Source organism: Eucalyptus grandis, chromosome 8 (assembly GCF_016545825.1).
Source record: "Eucalyptus grandis isolate ANBG69807.140 chromosome 8, ASM1654582v1, whole genome shotgun sequence".
Classification (NCBI taxonomy): Eukaryota; Viridiplantae; Streptophyta; class Magnoliopsida; order Myrtales; family Myrtaceae; genus Eucalyptus; species Eucalyptus grandis.
This window is the reverse complement of record NC_052619.1, coordinates 58276546-58300922: the sequence shown is the minus strand read 5'-3', so window position 1 is coordinate 58300922 and position 24377 is coordinate 58276546. Positions and strand designations below refer to the sequence as shown.

At 38.7% G+C, this 24377-nt stretch overlaps 3 protein-coding genes and 1 pseudogene across 3 annotated transcripts; 2 read left to right on the top strand and 2 right to left on the bottom strand.

Annotated features, from left to right (window-relative positions):
- Positions 1–3765: 3765 nt before the first annotated feature.
- LOC120286817 lies at positions 3766–4854 on the bottom strand (annotated as a pseudogene).
- Positions 4855–10217: 5363 nt separating this feature from the next.
- LOC104415339 (germin-like protein subfamily 1 member 13) lies at positions 10218–11324 on the bottom strand. Its single transcript, XM_010026616.3, has 2 exons — positions 11128–11324; positions 10218–10945 (listed from the first exon to the last, which is right to left on the bottom strand). The coding sequence occupies exons 1-2, from the start codon at positions 11243–11245 to the stop codon at positions 10392–10394; spliced, it is 672 nt and encodes a 223-aa protein (XP_010024918.2). The 5' UTR covers positions 11246–11324; the 3' UTR covers positions 10218–10391.
- A 4720-nt stretch (positions 11325–16044) lies between these two features.
- Positions 16045–17045, top strand: LOC120286793 (germin-like protein subfamily 1 member 7). The gene is made up of 2 exons (XM_039299306.1): positions 16045–16174; positions 16294–17045. Exons 1-2 carry the CDS (start codon positions 16063–16065, stop codon positions 16845–16847), a joined length of 666 nt encoding a protein of 221 aa, XP_039155240.1. The 5' UTR covers positions 16045–16062; the 3' UTR covers positions 16848–17045.
- Positions 17046–20259: 3214 nt separating this feature from the next.
- On the top strand, positions 20260–20661 carry LOC104417585 (antifungal protein ginkbilobin-like protein). The gene has a single exon (XM_010028836.2). It carries the CDS (start codon positions 20260–20262, stop codon positions 20659–20661), a length of 402 nt encoding a protein of 133 aa, XP_010027138.2.
- The last annotated feature ends 3716 nt before the right edge of the window (positions 20662–24377 follow it).

The following is a 24377-nucleotide window of genomic DNA, read 5'->3' as shown; positions in this document are numbered from 1 at the left end:
TTCACAAGTTCTCATGTCTCATTCTTTTGTAACGACTCCATCTCCTCCATCATTGTGGTCATCCACTTTTCTTTGTGATCACTTTTCAAAGCTTCATGATAGGAGCTTGGATCGCCAGAGCCTATGGTAAGAGCATAAGCAACTATATCCTCAAAACCGTACCTCTCTGATGCTTTGGGAGTGCACCTTCCTTAACTCGTCGCAATGGTACGAGGAACTTCTACCGCTTCTTTGACTTTCGGAGCCTCATCAGATGACTCACCATTCTTTGCAGATTCTCTGATTTCAAGCTCTGCCTTAACGATAGATTTATCGCTCTCCTCTCTAGCAGCCGCGCGTGGCACGCAACTTGACTTCAACATTGCAGATTCATCGAATATAACATCCTTGCTCGTCAGAACTTTCTTCTCACTTGGATCCCATAATTTGTAGCCTTTCATTCCTTTCTTATAACCGAGAAATATGCATTGTTTTGATTTTGGATCCAACTTCGAGTGCTTCGAGCTCTACACATGTATAAAAAGTAGGACAATCGAATATTCTTAAATTAGAATACTCGACAATTTTACCAGTCCATACCTCTTCGGGAATTTTGCATTTAATTGCAGTTGATGGAGACCGATTTACAAGATAACATGCCATGCAGACAACTTCTGCCCAAAACTCCTTGCTTAGTCCCGCATGTAGCCTCATGCTTCGAGCTCTCTCTAATAAGGTCCGGTTCATCCTTTCCGCTACGCCATTGGGGCGTATCTGGAACTGTGAAGTGACGTTTAATCCCTTCATTCTTGCAAAGCTCCATGAATAGTGTCGATTTGTACTCTCCTCCATTGTCCAATCTCAAGCACTTAACCTTCTTCCCCATTGAAGTCTCAACTTCAGCTTTCCATTCCTTGAACTTTTCAAAGACTTCACTTTTGTGTCGCATGAAGTAGACCCAAACTTTGCGAGAGAAATCGTCAATGAATGTCACGAAGTATTCCTTCCCTCCTTTTGACTTTACCGGTGAAGGACCCCATACATTCGTGTGTACATACTTAAGCACGCCTTTGCTTGTATGAGTTGCAGCATTGAACCGTACTCTGCATTGTTTTCCAAACACACAAAATTTGTAGAAATCTAATTTGCATGTTTTTATACCTTTGAGTGCATTCCTCTTTTGAAGCTCCATCAATCCTCTTTCTCCCATATGCTCGAGACGCATATGCCATAGATATGTGTTATCTATCTCCGTGCTAGCATCCGTGGACACATTTGCTCCACCTTGCACTGTGGTTCCTATAAGTCGATATAGGTTCCCGTACCTTTGTCCCTTAAGAACAACCAAAGCTCCCTTAATCACCTTCAAGACTCTACCTTGAGCCGTGTACTTGCATCCATTGGATTCAAGTGCTCCCAATGGGATCAAATTCTTCCTTAGACTCGGAACATGATGCACGTCTACCAAGGTTCTAATCATGCCATCAAACATCTTGATTTTCACGATTCCAACACCCACAGTCTTACACGAAGTATCATCCCCCATGAGAACTGAACCACCATCATATGCCTTGTACTCATCGAAGGCTTCTTGATGAGGACACATGTTTAAAGTGCATTTGGAGTCCATGATCCACGAATCTTCAAAGATGTCATTCCCCAACGATATGGACAAGACGTCCTCATCATTGGTCTCAACGATGTCGGTTATACTTGCTTCATCCGAGCTCTTCTTCTTTTTCTCGTTCTTATTTGGACAGAATCTCTTGGTATGCCCTTCTTGATTGCACCCGTAGCATCTTCCTTTGAACTTTCCCTTGGATTTTGATCGACCCCTACTGCTCGATCCTCGATTCGTTGATCTTCCTCTTCCTTGATTTCTTTTCTCCTTTGCAAAAAGTCCCTCTCTCGAAGATTTTGAACTGTTGGTAAAATATGTCTTCGAAATGGGTTGAACAATGAAATCAGATCGAGTAAAAACAACTCAGACTTTGAGGCGTGATATCACTTTCTTTAAGGATTTATTTGCCCCACAACGTTGCTAATGGTCACCGGCAAAAATCCTCCAGGATACAACAAAGTCTCGGATGAGAATACCAAATAGCAATTTTAGTATTTCTCCAGGGTCTCTCTAAGAAACAATCGAAAATTGGTTGCAGTTTTTCAGAAAGAAAACTCGAAAAATGACCATACACTTTTCTTTCCGAAAAATGACAAGTATATATATGAAACAGTCTTGCAACTCTTTGTGAAAATTGCGAACAAACACATTTTTAGAAAATTGTTCGGATAAACAAATGCGACTCTTCGGAAGAAGTCGAAAACGAACAATTGCAATCCTTCGGAAAAATTAAAACCGAATAAGTAATTTTCCAAAGGTTGTCTTGAAAAGACACAAATAAAATTCGGAATAAATTTTTTTAAATAGAATTTCGAATTTTCCTTTATATTTCATTTCCGAAATTCTCAAATTAAAAGGCAACCTTTGAACTAAAATATAAAATAAAATAAAAGATAAATAAATAAAAAGCAAGGGATTAATGCTAATTAAACCGCGGGCATGCAAGCATGCTAAGTGCTAAGTGCTAAGTGCTAAGTGCTAAGTGCGCCAAAATCGCGTACCCGCACGCGGGTATGGTGCGGTCTAGCCCCACCTAATCACTCCTTTAACTACAAAGGGGAAATCCCACATTAATAAACTGACCCTCCTGCTCCCACCTTTTCTATGTGGGACAAAGTAAAAGGCACTCATTTTGTTTTAACAAACAAAATTCCAACATGAACTACTTGCCCTTTTCCGGGTGTCGTTTGAAATTAGGGCAGCAATCACCTCTCCGATCTCCAGGGTTTCCTTGCCATAAAGGAGCGTAGTCACCAAATGGTCAAACAAATCCGGCAACGATGCCAATAGTAGAAGTGCTATGTCTTCATCCTCAAACTTTACCTCCAAGCTTGTAAGTTCACTAATCATCTTATTGAACACGTTGAGGTGTTCCAACAGATCTCCTCCTTCACTCATCTAAAGTGAATACAATCTCTTCTTCAAGAACAACTTGTTCGTAAGAGATTTCGTCATGTAAATGCTTTCGAGTTTGAGCCATACCTCCAGAGCAGATTCAATTTCCGCTACATATTGAAGGCCTCATCCGATAGGTTCAATCGGATTGCGCTGCACGCCCTCTCCTCTATGTCAGCCCAATCATCATCAGTGATGGTGTTTGGCTTGTTTGATCTTCCCAGAAGAACCTTTGATAAACCTTGTTGAATCAATAGATCCTTCATCCTTTTCCGCCATAGTGTAAAACTATTCTTCCCGGTGAATCGTTCAATATCAAATTGAATGGTTGAACCTTTTCCATCCATCTAGTTCAAAGTCGCAATACAGGAATGGAGAACCTGGATTGCTCTGATACCAATTGTTGTGCAGAAGAAACCCTAACTAGATGAGAAAGAAAACAAGAATAATCAAGAACACGGAGATTTACGTGGTTCGGCGAAAAAATCCGCCTACATCCACGGGAGAGAGAGATGATTTCTTATTTGAGTGTATCGCAAGAGTACAAGGTACAATGCTGAAATAAATAGATTTTTAGATCCCTATTTTCCTAAATCTAATAGGAAAAGAATTCCACCATAAAGATATTATGAAATTTGAAACTTTAATCTAGGAAATATATTAGGAAACAAATAGCCTACAATCTTCAAGCTTTCCTAGATTTCCTGATTGAATTTTGTGGAATTCATGACAACATTAGCAAAGCAATGATCCTGAGGACAAGCGGTGGGTTGAAAGAGATTCTTAGTAAATGATCTTTATTGCTCAATGATTCATACAACAAGGTATATAACAACCCTATAAACATTGAGAAAAATTATTCATTTATTCTTAGCAATCTTGGAAAGTAGCAATGATCTCATAAGTACTATGGCTCAAATGCTCTGTCGGCATATCTTGAGTCATTTGTTCCATTTAGTTGTTGTCGTACCAAAACTGTGCTTGAAGGTAGTCGATAGTTTTCTTGTCCACTTGGAAGGCCTTGGTGAGAACATCAGCAGAAATGGGTGGCTTTGCTCCAAAGACGGAGTTAGCAATGGTAATGACTCCTGGATTTTGGCTGCTCAAACCGGCAAAGGCCAGCGCAGGGGTCTTTCCAGTATTTAACTGGAAGTGAATGAGTCCAATCGGGAAAACAAACACATCACCTTTGTACAAGACTTTGGTGACGAGAGTGTTGTTCAATTGGTTGGATGTGACGAAGCCGACAAGGAGTGTGCCCTCGATGACGACCAAGACCTCAGTGCCGCGAGGGTGAGTGTGGGGAGGGTTTAAACCTCCAGGAGCGAAGTCAATGCGAGCCGCGGATTCCCAAAGTATTGAGTCCTGGAAACTCGTTGACGGTTGCAGGTGTGACTTTCGATCCAAGTGGGTTTGCAATATTCCCAGGCTTTCTGAACCCCATAAAGGTGAAGTCATCTGCATTGGCTTGCTTAGGGTCCTTGCAAAACTCCCCGTTCACAAACACTGCATAAGAAAACAGAACTCATCTTAATATGCATCACTCAATATGCGATGACTATTGTACTAGTTATGATCGATAACAATGTCGTCATGCTACTGAAACAAAACCTTTTGCACGTTCTGTTTATAGCATCATTGACCAGAAGAAAACTGTATGTCAATAACACTAGAATAGAGGTTTAACCTGCAGACTTGGGGTCGTTGATGGCCACGCATATGTCCTGAAGAGGACTTGGGTCATAAGCAAAGGCAGTTGCAGTTGCCAAAGCCAAAATGAGAAGGCTAACTGGAAAGGACTTCATTGTGGGCGGGAGTTGGAGCTGATCTCAGGTTCTATTTCCTAGCTCAGAGTATTATTGCTCGAGGGAGGAGTGAGGTGCCTTGCATGACATGGTCTCTATTTATACAGACAGTGCTTGACCTGGTAAACAATTTATGCAACAAGTTTCCCTGCAGAAGACCAAGATTTCAATGTTTCTATCTTTATTTCCCCTTTCTTAATTCCAAACAATGAACCGTTCCATAACCACTATGACCGGTGGCAGTCAATTTGATTTTCTCATCTCCAGCTTAAACAATGCATATTATCAGCTATGGAAGTGCTCATTCATAACTTTTACAACCTTGCATTATTCCTCCTTCACTTCTTCAGCTCTTCAGCATCAATTTCGAGCAGCATGATTAAACAAGGGCTGTTTTCTGAACACAGTTTCATGCGTCCAAAGTGGATTGAATTGACCCTTTCTAGAGTAGGAAAAACTTTTTTCACACTTATCTTCACCATGGAAATTTTTGGGCTGCAGATATATCCTATCAGTAATAATTAGGGGACTTCGTCTGATTTAACATCCCAAACACTGAACTTAGTAGCAATCCACATAGCAGTGATTCACTCTCCTGTTGCACAAAACTTGATTCATTAAGTACCTTTGGGAACACAAGTTCATGGGAGGTCAGAAATAAGATGCTGCTGTCCAAAGCTGCGACTGCTTTACAACCATATGAGCAGAAAAGTTTTACGAAAAATAGAACTTGTGAGCAATATCTTATTCCAAATTCCAATGGCTTCTAGAACTTACATGACATCGCTTACTTGAGGATCAAGGGCCTGATTGTTTCCATGTTGAGCTGGTGGATATTAATTAAGTCACCTAATTCTGTTGGAAAAACGAAGCTTCGGAAGGTTATAATTCAAAAGAGGCTTTTGCTATCAACACCAAAGAATTTTAGCTAATTCCTTGAAATTACCAAATGTCCCTCTATTGTTTCTAACCTCGAAGTTCCTCTAGTGACTTTCTCAGAGAAGTGGGAGAGTTGTTAAAGATGGGTAGATGATGAAGGCAACTTTCCAATCGTAATTGTCATGATAGATTTTTGTGCTAACCATTTTAAGAGACGAAAGTTGAAAAGACAGTCCGCTGCCTTATGTCTTTGAGTATTGAGATTGCTAGAAGCACAAATTTATTTAATTAAGTTTACGCTATATGATATTCCATTGCACAGTTGCTCCCCAAAAATAAGTTTAGGAGACTTTTAAGTTAGTAATAGTGAGTCTTCCTCTCGTGGTTTCTTAGGTCTGTTCGGTAACATTTCTGTTCCGGAGAACAATTTCCTTTCAAAAATAGCCTTTTTTATTTATATTCTTCAAAATAATTTCTAAATAAAATAATGCATTTGATAACTATACAAAATTTCCATTCTCATAGTGAAAAAGAATAGGAATGTGTTTGGTATGATCCACAATTTTTTTTTTTTGTAACGTATAATTTCTTTTAATTTTTTATTAATTTTTAAGATTTTTTTCTTTTTTTTCTTTTTTTATTCTTCCTTGCCATTGCTACTGCCAACAGCGGAAGGTGGGTGGCGGCGGCCGGCCAATGTTGGTTGGACAACAGGGGGCAATGGCCAAGGGCGAGGGGGCGACAAGGAAGAGGAAAAGAAAATAAAAAAAGAAGAAATAACTTATTTCTAGAAATTACTTTCGGAAACAATAAAATGCTTTTTTCTAGTTCTTATTTCTATTACAAATCTATTCCTCAACCACTTTTCTATTTCAAGAAATATAAAAATTAGTTGACGTTATCAAATAATTTTTTTTTTTTTTTTTTTGTTTCAGGAACGAAAAATTAGAAAAACGAAAGAGTAGGACATTACCAAACAAGCCCTTACCTTCCACATATCAAATTTTTATTACTAACAATCTTGAGTTTTCTCCCTGGGGAGTAGTATCTACATACAGAATTTTGAATACTCATTGGTTTTCAGATCATACTTTCGACTGATAGGCCTTTTACCTATGTGATATTAAGATGCTTGCTCCATTTGTTCTTGTTATCATGACACAAGTACACAGGAGGTGACCAAATAGTGTGAACATCCTGGGTGCTTTATGTAACAATGGCATGATATCCTGAAGAACAGGAAGCAAATCACCAACTAGGCAAGTCTTTTAGTGGTGAAGATGTATTTGGAACACCTAGTTAATGAATTATTTGATTTTTTTTCAGGATATGTTGCTCTTTTTGAAGAAACGGTCCGCACTCAACTACTCCTGCACTCTCTATTCTCCGCCCGCACCAATAAAATATACGTGGCAGCATCACACATTTTGATTTTTTTGTGATTATGACCATTACTCTTCTGGTTTGCATATTTTATTGTCACGGTCAATCAGAAGAAGATTGAGGTGGCCATCGAGATTGTTTGAGGAGAAATGTTCCGCATCTGCAGCATGAAGACTTTCAAGTTGCTGATATATCCCCGTTAGTAATGATTAATAACGTACGAATTAGCACCAAAGTACACGGGATGTACTTAGAAACCAAGCATTCTTTTTTTCTACAAAAATTCATGAATATGGACTTTCTTCTTTTTTGGGGTTTCGAGGCGAACGATGATAAATAGAAGCACAATAGTTCGGCTTCTGAAGGAGGTGCACATATGCAAGACCCGGTTGAAAAATTAAAGTGGGAGAGATTTGCTGAGATGGTTAGATTATGGTGACTTACAGCCCATATCTTACGTTGGAGACTACACTGCACAATAAAATTGTCAATGGATCATATCGCTCAAACAAGGACATTTAAAGGAATAACTATAATTATGTCCCACATAAAGTACTAACAAGCTAATTTTTTAAGGGTTACAATTAAGAGTATTAGTGATTTTGGTTTTCGTCGGATGCACATCACGGTTAAGAGCAATTGATTTATTTGGTTGATACTAAATTTGTTGGCTTAAATTTTTGTTAAAGGTGAGTCCTGTTAAATAAATTAGTAGTAAGATTTTAGTCTCTCTCCAGGTAATCTACTTGACGAGGCATGGCGACAAGTGCTCTATATATAAATGCAGATTGTTGACCAAGTACAGCGCTTTCTGCGTGATAGTCAACATTGAAAATCTTCGGATATTATGCAAGTTTGGTTTTAGACGCGATGGACGGGTTATTCCAAAACAACTACAAGCACGTGTCCATTACTTTGATTTTATATTCCTACGAAAAGGAAATGAACAGCAACTTTCATGAAGTGACGCGACGAGCCGAGACTAAATCAATGGAGGCCAAGTCTTGACAAGGAATGTTCGCGTGATGGGTCTTTGTCACGACCATACATGTACCAATGAGCGTGATTTGACGTGATCTAGGGGCCTAAAACTGAGCCAAGTAATTGAGTCCACCCTTGTTTGTCTTATATAATTGATATCTGACGCCTTTTCAAGCTCAACTTGTTTGTGTAAAGACATACAATAGTGTCTCTGCAAATGTTGTTGAAAGGGTCAATCTCCGTATCTCCCGAGCATTTGCTTTTACATTTGCCAAAGAAATAGTTTAGAGTTGCTGATGTTCTCCTTCGTTAAATTAGAAAATTTGATCCACTCTGTTATTTGGAGGAAACTAAAAAGAATATTTAGAGCATATGCTTGCTTGCAATGCACTTTTATATGTTAGACCAAAAACATATCTCATCCTGGACTAAAGCATTTCTTAAGGTCGTTTCACATAGCTAGGCTTTGTTAATAAGGTTATCTCATATTCTGTTGAATGGATTTCTAGATGGTCTCGTAGTTTCTAGAATGGACTTGTTCAGACCAGCGAACTTGAGGATTAACATGATCTTTACTTTGGTTTTTATGTTTTTGTTGAAAGTTCAAAAGTCCTTGGAGCAAGGATTATCTAGCAAGCATGCATTGATTAATGTACAAGTGAGAGAACTATGCTGGGAATAGATCAAGGAATCAGGCGGAACACTAACCCTAGTCAAATTGAATAGAGATATGGCATTTCGATTAGAAAAACACAATTTGATATCCAGTTCATCCTGCTTGACACCGTTATGCTTTGGTTTAATTAAGAAAAGCGCTTACTAGTTTTTTACTTGAAAAAGCTTTGAATATGCCATAGGTCCATTCGTGTTTGGTTCCTAAAAAAGTACTTTGAAAATTAATGATTTCAATTTTTGGATTGTGCTTCACCTTCCTCAAATGATGTAAGTCACAACAATCAGACCTTGGGAGTTTGCAAATTTTTGTAATTTTTGTTTGACTTTTCCGGCATACGACACGTCAGCCAGTCCTCTTGATGAAGTAAATTGGATCACATGAAGCGTTTTTAAAAGGGAAATACGCAGGAACTTCATCGCTTTGCCAGGCGTATGCATTGCATTACGATTCAATCATGTACTTCCATTTTTGAGCTGTTTTTTATCCATTCCAAGGATGTAAAAACCGCAGCATCAATCAGAAGCCTACCAAAACGAGTATGTACTGCGGACGATGATTGAAAGAAAAAAAACCTATACTCGGAAAAAAGAAAGTTATTTTTTGACTTCTGCTAACGAGGACTCGCTTATAGGAAATTGCAAGAGGAGCAGAGAGGTTTAAACGCAGTTTACACTTCTTAATATAACATGGAGAAATGGGAGAGTTGTTGAAGATGTGTAGATGATGGCGACTACTTAATTTCCATATCTGTAGTGAGCTTCACATCCAATCCGTTTTCGGTAGTGAATGTTTAATAGGTAATTGTCCTTCTCTACTTGCGAAGAACGGAAAGTTCTACGACTTAATGTGCTCGCTATTCTTTTCCGAACACCTGATCCATATAAAATATCGTAGGCGACTTCAATTTGGTTATAGTGAGTCTCTGTCTCCCACTTCTTTTCGTCTTTTAAGTTTCCATATTCTGCTTTTAATCAACTACTCTATCTTGAGTTATTTTAGGGAGTATTCTTTGGCTATGTGGCGCAGTTTCTTAGTGAATGGTTTTCCAAATCGGGCTTTTGGTTGAAACTAGTCATGTTTTCAAAAATGGCCTGAAATTCAGCATGGAGTGGAACACATGAATCGTAAGAGCTCCCACGTAATTGCCATAGGACAGTTTTCACAGATATGCAGATGTTGAACTGCGATAATACCGCATGCTTTCTACAAGGTGACGATACATCGTGGTTGGTAGGAAACAAGTAGACAACTAGGCAGCACAAAGCAATGATCCTGATGACAAGCGGTGTGTGGACTGGGACTTCCTTTCCTGTGCTTCCACCAAATTAGAGCTTGAAAAAGGTGACATCGATGGAATTTTTATGGATCCTCGCCCCGTAATTAAATGTGAGGAATGACTTTGCTTGGGATTTGGCTCCTTTCGAATGAGAAATTATCCTCAAACAGTGAGGGAGGGAGGGAGGGAAGAAAGCGCCCGGGGGGTTTGGGTTGAAAGAGGTTCTTAGTAAATGATCTTTATTGCTCAATGATTCATACAACAAGGTATATAACAACCCTATAAACATTGAGAAAAATTATTCATTTATTCTTAGCAATCTTGGAAAGTAGCAATGATCTCATAAGTACTATGGCTCAAATGCTCTGTCAGCATATCTTGAGTCATCTGTTCCATTTAGTTGTTGTCGTACCAAAACTGTGCTTGAAGGTAGTCGACAGTTTTCTTGTCCACTTGGAAGGCCTTGGTGAGAACATCAGCAGAAATGGGTGGCTTTGCTCCAAAGACGGAGTTAGCAATGGTAATGACTCCTGGATTTTGGCTGCTCAAACCGGCAAAGGCCAGCGCAGGGGTCTTTCCAGTATTCAACTGGAAGTGAATGAGTCCAATTGGGAAAACAAACACATCACCTTTGTACAAGACTTTGGTGAAGAGAGTGTTGTTCAATTGGTTGGATGTGACGAAGCCGACAAGGAGTGTGCCCTCGATGACGACCAAGACCTCAGTGCCACGAGGGTGAGTGTGGGGAGGGTTTAAACCTCCAGGAGCGAAGTCAATGCGAGCCGCGGATATGCCCAAAGTATTGAGTCCTGGAAACTCGTTGACGGTTGCAGGTGTGACTTTCGATCCAAGTGGGTTTGCAGTATTCCCAGGCTTTCTGAACCCCATAAAGGTGAAGTCATCTGCATTGGCTTGCTTAGGGTCCTTGCAAAACTCCCCGTTCACAAACACTGCATAAGAAAACAGAACTCATCTTAATATGCATCACTCAATATGCGATGACTATTGTACTAGTTATGATCGATAACAATGTCGTCATGCTACTGAAACAAAACCTTTTTGCACGTTCTGTTTATAGCATCATTGACCAGAAGAAAACTGTATGTCAATAACACTAGAATAGAGGTTTAACCTGCAGACTTGGGGTCGTTGATGGCCACGCATATGTCCTGAAGAGGACTTGGGTCATAAGCAAAGGCAGTTGCAGTTGCCAAAGCCAAAATGAGAAGGCTAACTGGAAAGGACTTCATTGTGGGCGGGAGTTGGGGCTGATCTCAGGTTCTATTTCCTAGCTCAGAGTATTATTGCTCGAGGGAGGAGTGAGGTGCCTTGCATGACATGGTCTCTATTTATACATGACAGTGCTTGACCTGGTAAACAATTTATGCAACAAGTTTCCCTGCAGAAGACCAAGTTGTCAATGTTTCTATCTTTATTTCCCCATTCTTAATTCCAAACAATGGACCGTTCCATAACCACTATGACCGGGTGGCAGTCTATTTGATTTTCTCATCTCCAGCTTAAACAATGCATATTATCAGCTATGGAAGTGCTCATTCATAACTTTTACAACCTTGCATTATTCCTCCTTCACTTCTTCAGCTCTTCAGCATCAATTTCGAGCAGCATGATTAAACAAGGGCTGTTTTCTGAACACAGTTTCATGCGTCCAAAGTGGATTGAATTGACCCTTTCTAGAGTAGGAAAAACTTTTTTCACACTTATCTTCACCATGGAAATTTTTGGGCTGCAGATATATCCTATCAGTAATAATTAGGGGACTTCGTCTGATTTAACATCCCAAACACTGAACTTAGTAGCAATCCACATAGCAGTGATTCACTCTTCTGTTGCACAAAACTTGATTCATTAAGTACCTTTGGGAACACAAATTCATGGGAGGTCAGAAATAAGATGCTGTTGTCCAAAGCTGCGACTGCTCTACAACCTTATGAGCAGAAAGGTTTTACGAAAGTTAGAACTTGTAAGCAATATCTTATTCCAAATTCCAATGGCTTCTAGAACTTATATGACATCACTTACTTGAGGATCAAGGGTGTGATTGTTTCCATGTTGAGCTGGTGGATATTAATTAAGTCACCTAATTCTGTTGGAAAAACGAAGCTACGGAAGGTTATAATTCAAAAGAGGCTTTTGCTATCAACACCGAAGAATTTTAGCTAATTTCCTTGAAATTACCAAATATCCCTCTATTGTTTCTAACCTCGAAGCTCCTCTACAGATTTTCTCAGAGAAGTGGGAGAGTTGTTAAAGATGGGTAGATGATGAAGGCAACTTTCCTATCGTAATTGTCTTGATAGATTTTGTGCTAACCATTTTAAGAGACAAAAGTTGAAAAGACAGTCCCGCTACCTTATATCTTTGAGTAATAAGATTGCTAGAAGCACAAATCTATTTGATTAATTTTACGCTATATGATATTCCAATGCGCAGCTGCTCCCCAAAAATAAGTTTAGGAGACTTTTAAGTCAGTAATAGCGAGTCTTCCTTCCGCGGTTTCTTAGGTCCGTTTGGTGACACTTCTGTTCCGAAAAACAATTTCTTTTCAAATTTTTTTTTTTTTCTATTTCTATTCTCCAAAACAATTTCTGAGTAATAGAACATTTAGTAACTCCACAAAGTTTCTATTCTCTGAGTGAAAAAAGAATAGAAATGTGTTTGGTACAATCCACAAATTTTCTTTTATAACCTATATTTTTAATTTTTTAATAATTTTTTGGAATTTTTTTTTTTTCATTTTACATTCTTCCTTGCCTTCCTTGCCGCCACCGCCTGCCTGCCGACCGCCACCACTACCAACGGTGGTTAGCAATCGGTGGTGGCGGTGGTTGGCTAGCAAGCGGCAACAGTGAGCATCGAGCAATGGTGGTCGGCTGGTGGTGGCCAAACAACATGGGGCGGTGGCTCGGGGTGGGGGCAACAAGGAAGAAGAAAAGAAAATAAAAAGAAGAAGAAGAAGAAATAACTTATTTCTAGAAATTATTTCTAGGAATAAGAAATTATTTTTTTCTATTTTTTTTTTTCTATTGTTAATTTATTCCCTAACCATTTTTCTATTTCAAAAAATATAAAAATTAGTTTATATTATCAAAAGAATTTCTATTCTTTAAAAAAAAAAAAAAAAACAAAAGAGCAGGGACATTGCCAAATAGGCCCTTACCTTCAACATATCAAATTTTTATTTCTAAAAATCTTGAGTTTTCTTCATGAGAAGTAATATCTACATACAGAAGTTTGAATACTCGTTAGTTTTCATATCTTACTTTCGGCCGGTAGGCTTTTTACCTCCTTGATATTAAGATACTTGCTCCATTTGCTCTTGTTATCATGACACAAGTACACAGCAGGTGACCAAATAGTGTGAACATTCTCAATGCTCTATGTAACAATGGCATGATATACTGAAGAATAGGAAGCAAATCACCAACTAGGCAAATCTTTTAGGGTGCGTTTGGCAACTTGCCAAATAGTAACAATTTCTTTTTTTGTTCCCAATAGTAAATTTGAAACAAAAATTCATTTGGTAAAACTTTTATATCCGCGAACAAATTTCTATTTTTTAGTTTACAGAAGTAGATTTGAAATAGAACCGACAAGTAAAAAAAAAAAAAGAAGCTGATTCTTTATTCTCAAAAACAATTTTAGAATCAAGCAACCTATGTTTTCTCTTTTCTCTTCTTTTTTCTTGTTCTTCTTTCCTCTCTTCTCTTCTTCAACCATTGCCGCCACCGTTGTCCACCGCCACTAGTCGCCGATGACCAGTCCGGTGAGGTCCGACAATCTCGCCAAAGGCTCGCCTGGGCCTCCCCCGGCCATCGGCGAGCCTCGCCCGATCGGGTGAGGCTTGGCCGAGCCAAGGTTGGGAGAGGCTCGACCTCGCCCAAATCTAGCGAGGTCGCCGCCGGGCAAGCTCCGCCTCGCTAGATGCCGGGCAAGGCCGCTCACCTAGCAAAGGCTCGGCCAAGCCTTGCCTAGCTGCTAGTGAGGCTTGGCCGACGAGGCGCGAGTCACCAAATTTGGGTGAGGCCGATCACCTAGCAAAAGCTCGGCTAAGCCTTGCCCAGCTACTAGTGAGGCTTGGCCAACGAGGCATTACCTCGGCAAGGGCCGGCGAGGTCAGCTGCCCTTATTTGGCTAGTCGCTAGTCATTTCAAAGCCGGCGACTGGCAACCCTTGAAGAAGAAGAGGAAAAAGGAAATAAAAAAGAAGAAAAAAAGTAATAAAATTATTTAAAAAATAAAAAAATGATTTGAAATAGAAATTTAAAGATGGTATCAAACGCAATTCTATTTTGAAAATTGAAATTTTGAACAGTTATCAAACGGCTTAAAATGCTTAGAAATTGTTCCTAAGAGTATAATAAAAAAAAATCATTTCTGATCGGATCAGAAATTGTTTCTGAGAATAAAAGCATTACCAAACACGCCCATTGGTATATTTAAAACACCTAGTAAATGAATTATTTGATCTTTTCAGGATATGTTGCTCTTTCTAAAGAAACGGTCAACCCTCAATCCCGCTGCTGAGTCAATCCTGGAGATTGCTGCCATATCAGATTCATGCATCTCTCAGCTGGAACGGAGGAAATTCAATCTGATTGGAGTTTTGTCAAAGCAGTTGCAGAACGATTCGTCACTAGAATAAGAAATTTACTCATGGCCCCTGTAAAGCAGACTGGTCAATTGGAGAAGAAGGGGAATAGATGTCGAGAGTGCTCACACTGTGGTTGATTTCTTAAAACGGTATCTCTGGTGCTCCAGTCAATGGTCCATTCCAGAACTTCTCAAACGCTGAACCATTCAGAGAACAGATTTATTTTTATACTTCCCTCCGCATCATGTTTTGAACTTAACTACTCCTGCACTCCATTCGCCACCTGCACCAATAAAATATACGTGGCAGCATCACACATTTTGATTTGTTTTTGACCATTACTCTTCTGGTTTGCATATTTTATTGTCACGGTCAATCAGAAGAAGATTGAGGTGGCCATCGAGATTGTTTGAGGAGAAATGTTCCGCATCTGCAGCATGAAGACTTTCAAGTTGCTGATATATCCCCGTTAGTAATGATTAATAACGTACGAATTAGCACCAAAGTACATGGGATTTACTTAGAAACCAAGCATTCTTTCTTTCTGCAAAAATTCATGAATATGGACTTGCTTTTTTTTGGGGGATTTCGAGGCGACCGATGATAAGGAGGCCCACATAGGTAAGACCCGGTTAAAAAATTAAAGTGGGAGAGCTTGCTGAGATGGTTATATTATGGTGACTTCCAGCCCATATCTCTGTTCAACACCTTTTAAATACTGAAACTTCAGCAATTTAAATTTTTCTTTTCTTTGTTAAATAAAACTACAGAAATTATGAAGAATTTCACGACTCAAACATTTTCTAAGCGTGAAAAGGCACCTGCTCCTTAGAAACTAAGCTAGAAAAGCTCAATTTCGTTGTAACAAGTCTCTGTTTCCGTAGTTTCTTAACTTGACATTGTGATTTGCTTTTTACTTTTTAAATTATCTTGAGTAAAGTTCTAGGAGAATCTTATCTATGATAGTTTGAATACTGAAGAGTTTTGCCAATCATAATTCTTGGTAATAGCTAGCCGTCCTTTGTGATAACGGTCGGAATGGATGAATCGTATAAGCTCGTGCAGCATAACTTTCGACCACGTTGGCATCACCCCAACGGAGTTGGAAACACAAGTCAAACCGTGAATTATACCTCTTTGAACGTGAATCTGCACCGGGCATACGAAACAGTAAAGCAGAAATAAAAAGACGTAAATTCCATCGGAGAAGACCACTTCCATATCAGATTAACGGAAAAGAGGACAGGTCAAAGTAATGGGTGCTTCGATGTAGCAGTTGTGGAAAAGTTCTTTTCTGGAGTAAGAAATTAACCAGCACACCGGAGACTTGGTACCTTTCAGGCGTTTCTTATCATGGAACATAATACCAGGTCAGCACTATTTTCATCTATAAAAAAGAATCATATGTCCATGCAAGATATCCAAGCCTGTAACGCTCCTGTCCGCAACCGCAATGAAGTTCCTTCCAACTAGCCTTCTCATCTTGGCTCTGGCAACCGCCACCGCTTTTGCCTTTGACCCAAGTCCTCTTCAGGACTTCTGTGTGGCCATCAATGACCCCAAAGGTTGGAGCTCTGCTCTAGCAACGGTCGAATCTTTCCGTTCTGACGATGCTAAAAGAACTACCCTGGCAAGTGTTTATGCTTAGATAAGCCTAACAACGTGAATTCTGTTTCTTTTGCAGTATTTGTGAATGGGAAGCTCTGCAAGGATCAAAAACAAGTCACAGCAGATGATTTTCTCTTCAAGGGGTTCAGATACCCAGGGAATACGGCAAATCCACTCGGATCAAAAGTCACACCTGCTTTCGTAGACCAATTTGCAGGACTCAACACTTTGGGCATTTCCATGGCTCGTATTGACTTCGCTCCGGGTGGCCTGAATCCTCCCCACACTCACCCTCGTGGGACCGAGATTCTGGTTGTTACTGAGGGCACACTGCTTGTCGGCTTCGTCACGTCCAACCAATTAAACAACACCTTCTTCACCAAAGTGTTGTACAAAGGGGATGTGTTTGTGTTCCCAATTGGTCTCATCCACTTCCAGCTGAACATTGGAAAGACCCCTGCATTGGCCTTTGCTGCTCTGAGCAGCCAGAACCCAGGACTGATTACCATTGCTAATGCCGTGTTCGGATCAAAGCCACCCATTTCGGCTGATGTTCTCACCAAGGCCTTCCAAGTGGATAAGAAGATTGTTGACTACCTTCAAGCGCAGTTTTGGTATGACAACAACTAAATGGATACACCTGCAAGACAGAGATTGCCCCATATTCTCCATACATTATAGCTTCCATTAGAAATTTCTTCCCAATAAAGAACTGAGTAATAAAAGATCATTCTCTTGTAGACTCTCTCTCTCTTTCTCTCTCTCATTGGCTCCTAGCCCTTACATGCACCATGGGGCTAGCTGCTGAAGTGTGCTGTGAACATACTAGTGCAATGACAAGTATTAACATGCGCATGAAGATAAGACTGATATCTCAACACTTAACAGTTGCATTGAAAAGGCATAAGTTTGACTCCCATGACACCAGCTAATATCAGTGCAAATTACCCACACAATGAACTGACTAAAAGGACCTTGTGCCTCAAACTCCCTATTGCTGTACTTCGTGGACATACATAAATGGGTTTTCTGGCTGGACACTTTGGGAGTTTTCCTAGAACTCGTGATTCCTTTTGGCGTCCACCCTCTTGTAATTGTCATGTGGCAGTTTGGTTTACCAGTTGCATCCTTCAGCGAAAGTAAAAACACAAATTTTGGCATTACCAGAGACCAAACAGAGGCATGATTTAGAAAGATCTTTATGTGCTTGTCATTTTCATTCTTGCTGTGAAGCTGCGCAAAACAAGCTACTCAAGTTTAAGGCTTAAGCGCGATGCTAAACATTGTTTATTGCGTAGTGACATCAATAGGAAAAACGGACGAAAGCCCCGCAGCCCACTAAGGCGGTCCATGCCCGGCCCACCAAGGCTCAGGGGTCCCTTGGGCGCCCCCTCTCTGGGGTGATTCCGTCATTCTCGAAATTGTCGGAGCATTCCCGGATAAATTTCAATGGAGGACTATAGGCAACCGGTTAAAACTCCGGGTACATTTGTGGAAGAGTTTAAAAAGATTTATAAAGTTAACCTTACCTCAATTAAATTGATCTGAACCTTAAACAATATAAAAAGAAGAAAAGCAAAGTATCTTAACATGATAACCTAACAATTAAATCGAGAAAACCTCATCCAAATGATACCATCATATCTAGTGTGCAACCAATCACTTTAAAAACTGAATCTGTTATAATAGACAAATTGAATTCTTTCTTTGCAGCAATTATCGAGTTTTTTTGTATGAGAATAACTAATGGATGCTTCTTCTCTAATACAAGGACAACAAGAAACAATCATGGTAAGGGAGGACGTCACGCAAATTTGTCTTGCATGATGTATACGTTAGTACTTGCGTGTGAAAACAAATATATTCATCCCACTTTATTCACAATATCAATTAGTAAACAAAACACAGGTATAAAGATAACGTCATCAGATTTGTCGTCCTACATGCAACATTGATTGCCAAAAAGGATTAAAAAAAAAAAGGCGCTTTAATCAGAACGATGACTCTACTTGAGTTAAACATCGCTACAAATTGTTCATATTTTGACAAAAGTCATTATAGATTTACACATTTCTTATTCAATAGCTCGTTCTACTTCTATGGAAGCGGGTTCTTTTTATGATTTAAGACGTCCCGTTACGATACCATTTACATAATTGCTTGTGTATATAGAAGTTAATCTACATATTCAAATACAAATAATAGTATGCTTTGATTATTTTTTCATCTTCAAAACATTATTAAGGGATTTGCTGAACACATATTTTCTTCGGATAAGAGATGGAGAAAAAGATATATCTGTTTTTTATTGAATCAGAGGCAAATTGTTCATTCTACCAACCAAATCACTTGTTACCCTAGCTATGATAGGGTTAAATGGTCAAAGTTTGCTTGATTAATCAAGCTTGATTCTAATGAAAGAGTTGCTTAAGACCAATAAATCCCCTCCAAATCTTTGGTCCTTTGGTAAATAAACAGACATGTCATTTCACTATAGTACAGAGAAGCATTAAGCAGATTATTCACACCTTTAAATTAAAATTTCATATTGTTGAAGTGTTGTGAATCATCAAACCTTGCACAAGGACCCACGATAACTAAATCATTATTTTCAATGACACATATGAGGGCAGAAGCAATCCATTAATTTTGTGTGCGTGATCATTTACACCTTACCTGAGTACAAATATGTTAGAATCCGTGTCTGTTCAGAGACGTCCGACTAAATTGGGATGTTATAGAGAATCTATTGTAATCTAGATGTGAAAGGGCAGAAAGATACATAGATGAATGGCACGACGGAAACTTAAAAGTATCTACTTTCCTTAGGGAAAGTAGATACTTTATAACTTTAGTTCTTTCCTTAGGGACAATGGCAAAGCTGAAATAACACAGCAATTGTGTGACTTAATTTTCTTTCTTAATTTTTTTTTTTTATAATCTATAGTAAATTAAGATCCATGAACACCAACTAAAGTTAACTAATTCTTTACTTAGCAAGGATTACCTTATAACTTTAGTGTTAAAAGAAGGTTTACTAAACCTTTGTTGGCACCTGAATTTCGCTTTCGAATCCATCAATTTTCAAAGAAATTTTTCTCAAGGATTGAATCTGCCAATATCAGCGGAATTCAACTGTTGATAAACAATGTCGCAATTTCGTTATCCCAAATTCATTTTCTCAGCATAGTGGAGAGTTCTATCTAAACTTACGAACCAAGGACATTACAGTTTCAAGACTTCAGGTCCAGCAACTGAAATTTCAATCGACGGAAGCCCCATAGCCCATTTATGTGGTCCAAGCCCGGCCCGCCAATGCTCAAGGGTCCCTTGAAATTGTGGGACCATTCCCGGCCACAAATTTTGGAAGAATTTAACTAGATTTAAAAAGTTAACCTTACCTTGATGAATTGATCTGAGCCTTAAACAATATAAAAAGAAGAAAAACAAAGTATCTTAAAATGATAACCTTAAAATTAAATTGAGAAAATCTTGCATAAATGATATCGTCACCACCGGTGTGCAGCTAATTATTTAAAAGTTTAATTTGTTGTAACAAACAAATTGAATTCTTGGTGTGTGGTGATTATTTAATTCTTTTAGTATGGGAATAACTAACAGATGCTTCTTCTCTAATACAAGGATAACGAGAAACAATCATGGTAAGGGATGACGTCATGAAATCTGTCTTGCATAATGTATATCTGAGAACTTGTGAGTGAAAAATAGATAGGTTCATCCCACTTTATTTGCTAGATTAATTAGTAGTTGTAAGAGATGATGTCAACAAATTCGTCCTGCCTTTAATATTGATCTCGAAATTTTCTCCAGGAAAATGGATATTCGAACGTCCAAGCTAGAGAGATTAACTGAATTAAAGAAAAAATATTTTAATGAATAATTGGTTTTGACGTTTTCTAGGCTTTTCACCCTTGAGTAAGGACGAGTAGGAGGACAAACCTATGTGAAGTTTCTCTTATATAACACAACCACTTCGAGAAAAATCAAGCAGGAAAGTAAAGGTGTTAGAGAGTGCCAAACCATGAATACCTTCTCACAACGTATCGTGAAACTGCTGCTTCTACTTTGGTTACTTTGCTCGTGCAATGTTGTCAAGTGTCAAACTCCTGATATTGGACTGAAGTACAGAATATGCAGTGCAAGGACGTACCCTTCCGAGCAGGCCCCCTACGCCAAAGATAAATATGCTGTCATATACCAATTAACGGAAGTTACATCAAGCCAAGGTAACGATTACTACTACCAACATGGTTCCTGCTATGGCCATGCAGACTGCGACGAAGCTATGGGGGCAGATGACTGCACCACTTGCCTGGCCGAAGCTCGAGACTCTATTTATGTATTGTGCGGCACAAGCATTGGAGCTCAAGTCCAACTTGGAGCCTGTAGAATGAGAGTCGAAGATTATCCATTTCAGGAATGATCAAGTTTGAAGCCCGGTGCGAGATCAAACTCTTTCCACTATGTATCCATTCAAATAAGCTACCATCCATAAAGCTAAGTAATCTGAATTGCAATAAGTTGAATGATGGGCGAGTCCCCTGTTATATGTATAAGCTACTATTTAAATAAGTGACATGCTTTGATTTTCCCTTTTACCTGTATTTATAAGTTCATCTATCAAATGCGGCATTTGGTTTGTCAGTATTTAAAGGAGAACTGGATTTGGTGTGATGTGATATAAGTATTTGATCTGATATGAGGGCTGATATGGAGAAATACAATAAAATGCCTGGCAGACGATATGATTTTACTTAAATAGACTAAAATATATACCTGGGAATATAAGAAAACTCTATTTTGAGCCGTTGTCGACATCGCTACCCCTGCTTCAGGTGACCACCATGGTGGTCGAATGTCGATGGATACTGTTGCCGTGCTGGTCACCTCTATCGCATGTAGAGAGAGAGATTTGAATAAGTGAAGCTCAAGCCGATTATTAACACTTTTGTGTCAAATTATTATGCTGTTAAAGCGTTGTGAATCAACAAACTTTGCACAAGGATCCACAGTAAATGAAATCATTTTTGTTCAATATCACATACGATGCACAAGCAATCCATTAACATTGAGCATGATCATTTACATGTTACCTTAATACAAATTTTTCAAAATTTAGGTCTATTCAAAGATATATGACTAAATTAGAACGATATAAAGAATATATCGTAATCAAAATGTGAAAAAACAGAAAGATACATAGAATGGCGGCACAGAAACTTGAAAGTACCTTCTTAGGTTAATAAAAGTGCTATAGTTCACCTTACCAAAAAAATAAGGTGCTAAAGTTCTTCCCTAGGGACAAAGCTAAATTAATACAAACAATTGTGTAACTTAACTTAAACTTGAAAGTACCTACTTAGGTTAATAAAAGTGCTAAAGTTCTTCCTCAGGGACAAAGCTAAAATAATACAAACAATTGTGTAACTTAACTTTTTTTTATCGTAAGTTCGAAATTTATAAAATGCCTATCATAATAAACAGTGAGTTAAGATCCATGAACACCAACTAAAATTAACTAACTCTTTACTTAGGAAGCATTAACTTCTTTTTTTTGGTCGGAAAAAATTATATTGATGGCTTGAAATGATATACAAGAAGTACATTAACTTTCACGGTAAAGCAAATCGAAGTAGAGCAAAGGCCAAACCACTACAAAATAAAGCCAAATCTAAAAAACAAGGAGGATCGTAGGGTTAAGCACACACTTGTTCCAAAAGAAGAAATCTATCAAGAAAAATAATTGTCCGTTTTCGATATCTCTGCTGCGAGCTTCACATCCAAACCGTTTTCGATGCTGAGAGTTTATGAGATAATTGTCCGTATCTACTTGCGAAGTATGGGAAGTTCGATGGTTAAGTCTCTATTTTGCACTGAACACCCGCTCCACTTGAAGTACGGTAGGGGACTTCAATTGGTTATAGTAAGTCTTAGGCTCCGTTCGTTTCACGGAAAATGACTTTCAGGAAAATATTTTCCGAATTTTCCAGTGTTCATTTTATGAAAAATGAATTAGTCAAGAAAATGTTTTCCACCATTGAAAAAAACCGACCTTTAAAAGTGAGAAAATGTTTCTACTTTTCAAAAGTGGAAAACATTTTCCATAACTTCTTCCACCTTACTTCTTTTCATTTTATTTGTATGCTTTCTTTTTCTTTTTTTCTTTTTTACTTTTTTAAAAATCGAGTTTTTTTTTTTTTTTATTTTTTCTTTCTTTCCTTTTCATCTTCTTCCTCGGCCTTGGCCGATCGTTGGCCACGGTGGCGATCGACGATCGGCCGTGAGCCAGCTCGAGCCTTGCCCTAGCCCAGCGAGGCTCCGCCTAGCTCGATCTGGGGAAGCCGAGCTCGCCCGAGCCTAGCGAACTTAGGCCTCACCAAATCAGGTGAGGTGGAGCGTGGCTGGCCTAGGGCGGAGCTCGGGCCTCACCAAATCCGGCGAGCTAGGCAGGGCTTAGGGGTCGGGCCTCGCCCGAGCTTGCCGGATCTTGTGGTAGATATTGGGCTCCCGATTTAGGCGAGCCCGAGCTTCGCCGCTAGATTCGACGAGCTCGAGTGAGATTGGCTGAGCCTTGAGCTCGCCGGATCTGGCGACCGCGTCTTGGTTAGCCGTCGGGCAGCCAGCCATTGTTAGGCCTACGGCGGCGAAGGAAGGAGGAGTAATAAGGCAGAGGAAGGAGGAAGGAAAAGAAAATGGTTAATATCCTGAAAAACCCCAAACTGGTACATTTGTGACAAATTTACCCCAAACTATTTTTTTTACCATAAAAAACTCCAAACTGATACACCTGTGACAAATTTACCCCGACTAACCATAAAAAACCATAAACTGGTACATTTATGACAAATTTACCCCAAACTAATTTCTTCAACCACAAAAAACCCCAAACTAATAATTTTGTGACAAATATACCCTCCGCTAAATTAGATTAATATCACAAAAAAATCACAAAAATTGTAAACTATGACAAATGGAGCATAAAATCCTAAATTGGTATATCAATCAACCTGTCACGTATCATTTAACTTAATTTTTTAACGGTAAAATTTAACAAAAATTAACCGATGGTAAATTTGTCACAAGTGTACTAGTTTGGGGTAAAATTGTTAAAGGTATACCAGTTTAGGTTTTTTGTGGTAAAAAAATGGTTTGGGGTAAATTTGTCACAAGTGTACCAGTTTGGGGTTTTTCAGGTATTAACCCAAAAGAAAAAGAAAGAAAAATAATAAATAATAAAATTTTCGATTTTTTAAAAATAAAAATAATTGAAAATTCATTTTTTAAAATAAAACTATTTTTTTGTCAATTAACCATATTAAAATTCAATTTTTTGATAATTTTTCCTAAACAATTGAATTAGTTAACGAACGGTGAAAAATATTTTCTACTCAAAGTTTTTTTTTTTTTTTTTTTTTTTTGGTAAAGGCAAAAATGGTTATGATTTTCCACTCAAAGTTGATATAATCATTTTCCAAAAAAAAAAAATGACTTTCTAGAAAATATTTTCTGAAAAGGTGATATTTTATGCGAAATGAATGGATCCTTAGTCTCTCACTTTTTTTTTTTCCAACTTTTGATATTCTTCTTTTAATCAACTACTTTATCTAGAGTTACTTTAGAGAGTATTCTTTGCATATAGCACGATTTCTTAGTGAATGGTTTTTCAGATTGGGATTTTTATTGATAGTAGTCATCATTTCGAAAATCGTCAGAAATTCAGCGGGCGGTGAAATACAAGAATAGTAAGAGTTCCCACCAAATTGGTAGCAGATGTCGAACTGTGAAAGTACAGCATGTTTTCTACAAGAACGACGATACATCCAGGCAATAGGAACAAAGTCAGCAACTTGACAGCACGAAGCATTGGTCTTCATGACATGCTAAGCGTGGATTGGGACTTCTTTGTGCCAAAGTATCACAAAATCGAGTATGAAAATTTGACACCAATGGAATATGGATGGATCGTTCTTGATGGATGTCTGATCAATACGAGAGTTCAGGTCCCGCAATGGAAAGCGTGCAATAACCTTTTGTGCTCGATAATTTGACAAGCAACACTTCATTGATCATTTTGACGCTGATCCGAGTGCCCAAAGTCGTTGCAATTGTTTTCACTGAGCTTATATGCATCTGATCGAA

Coding starts and splice junctions, on each gene's coding strand:
- LOC104415339 (XM_010026616.3), bottom strand. CDS start 11,245: ATGAAGTCCTTTCCAGTTAGCCTTCTCATTTTGGCTTTGGCAACTGCA. Junction 10,946..11,127: donor CAACGACCCCAAGTCTGCAG/GTTAAACCTCTA, acceptor TTTCTTATGCAG/TGTTTGTGAACGGGGAGTTT.
- LOC120286793 (XM_039299306.1), top strand. CDS start 16,063: ATGAAGTTCCTTCCAACTAGCCTTCTCATCTTGGCTCTGGCAACCGCC. Junction 16,175..16,293: donor GGCCATCAATGACCCCAAAG/GTTGGAGCTCTG, acceptor TTTCTTTTGCAG/TATTTGTGAATGGGAAGCTC.
- LOC104417585 (XM_010028836.2), top strand. CDS start 20,260: ATGAATACCTTCTCACAACGTATCGTGAAACTGCTGCTTCTACTTTGG.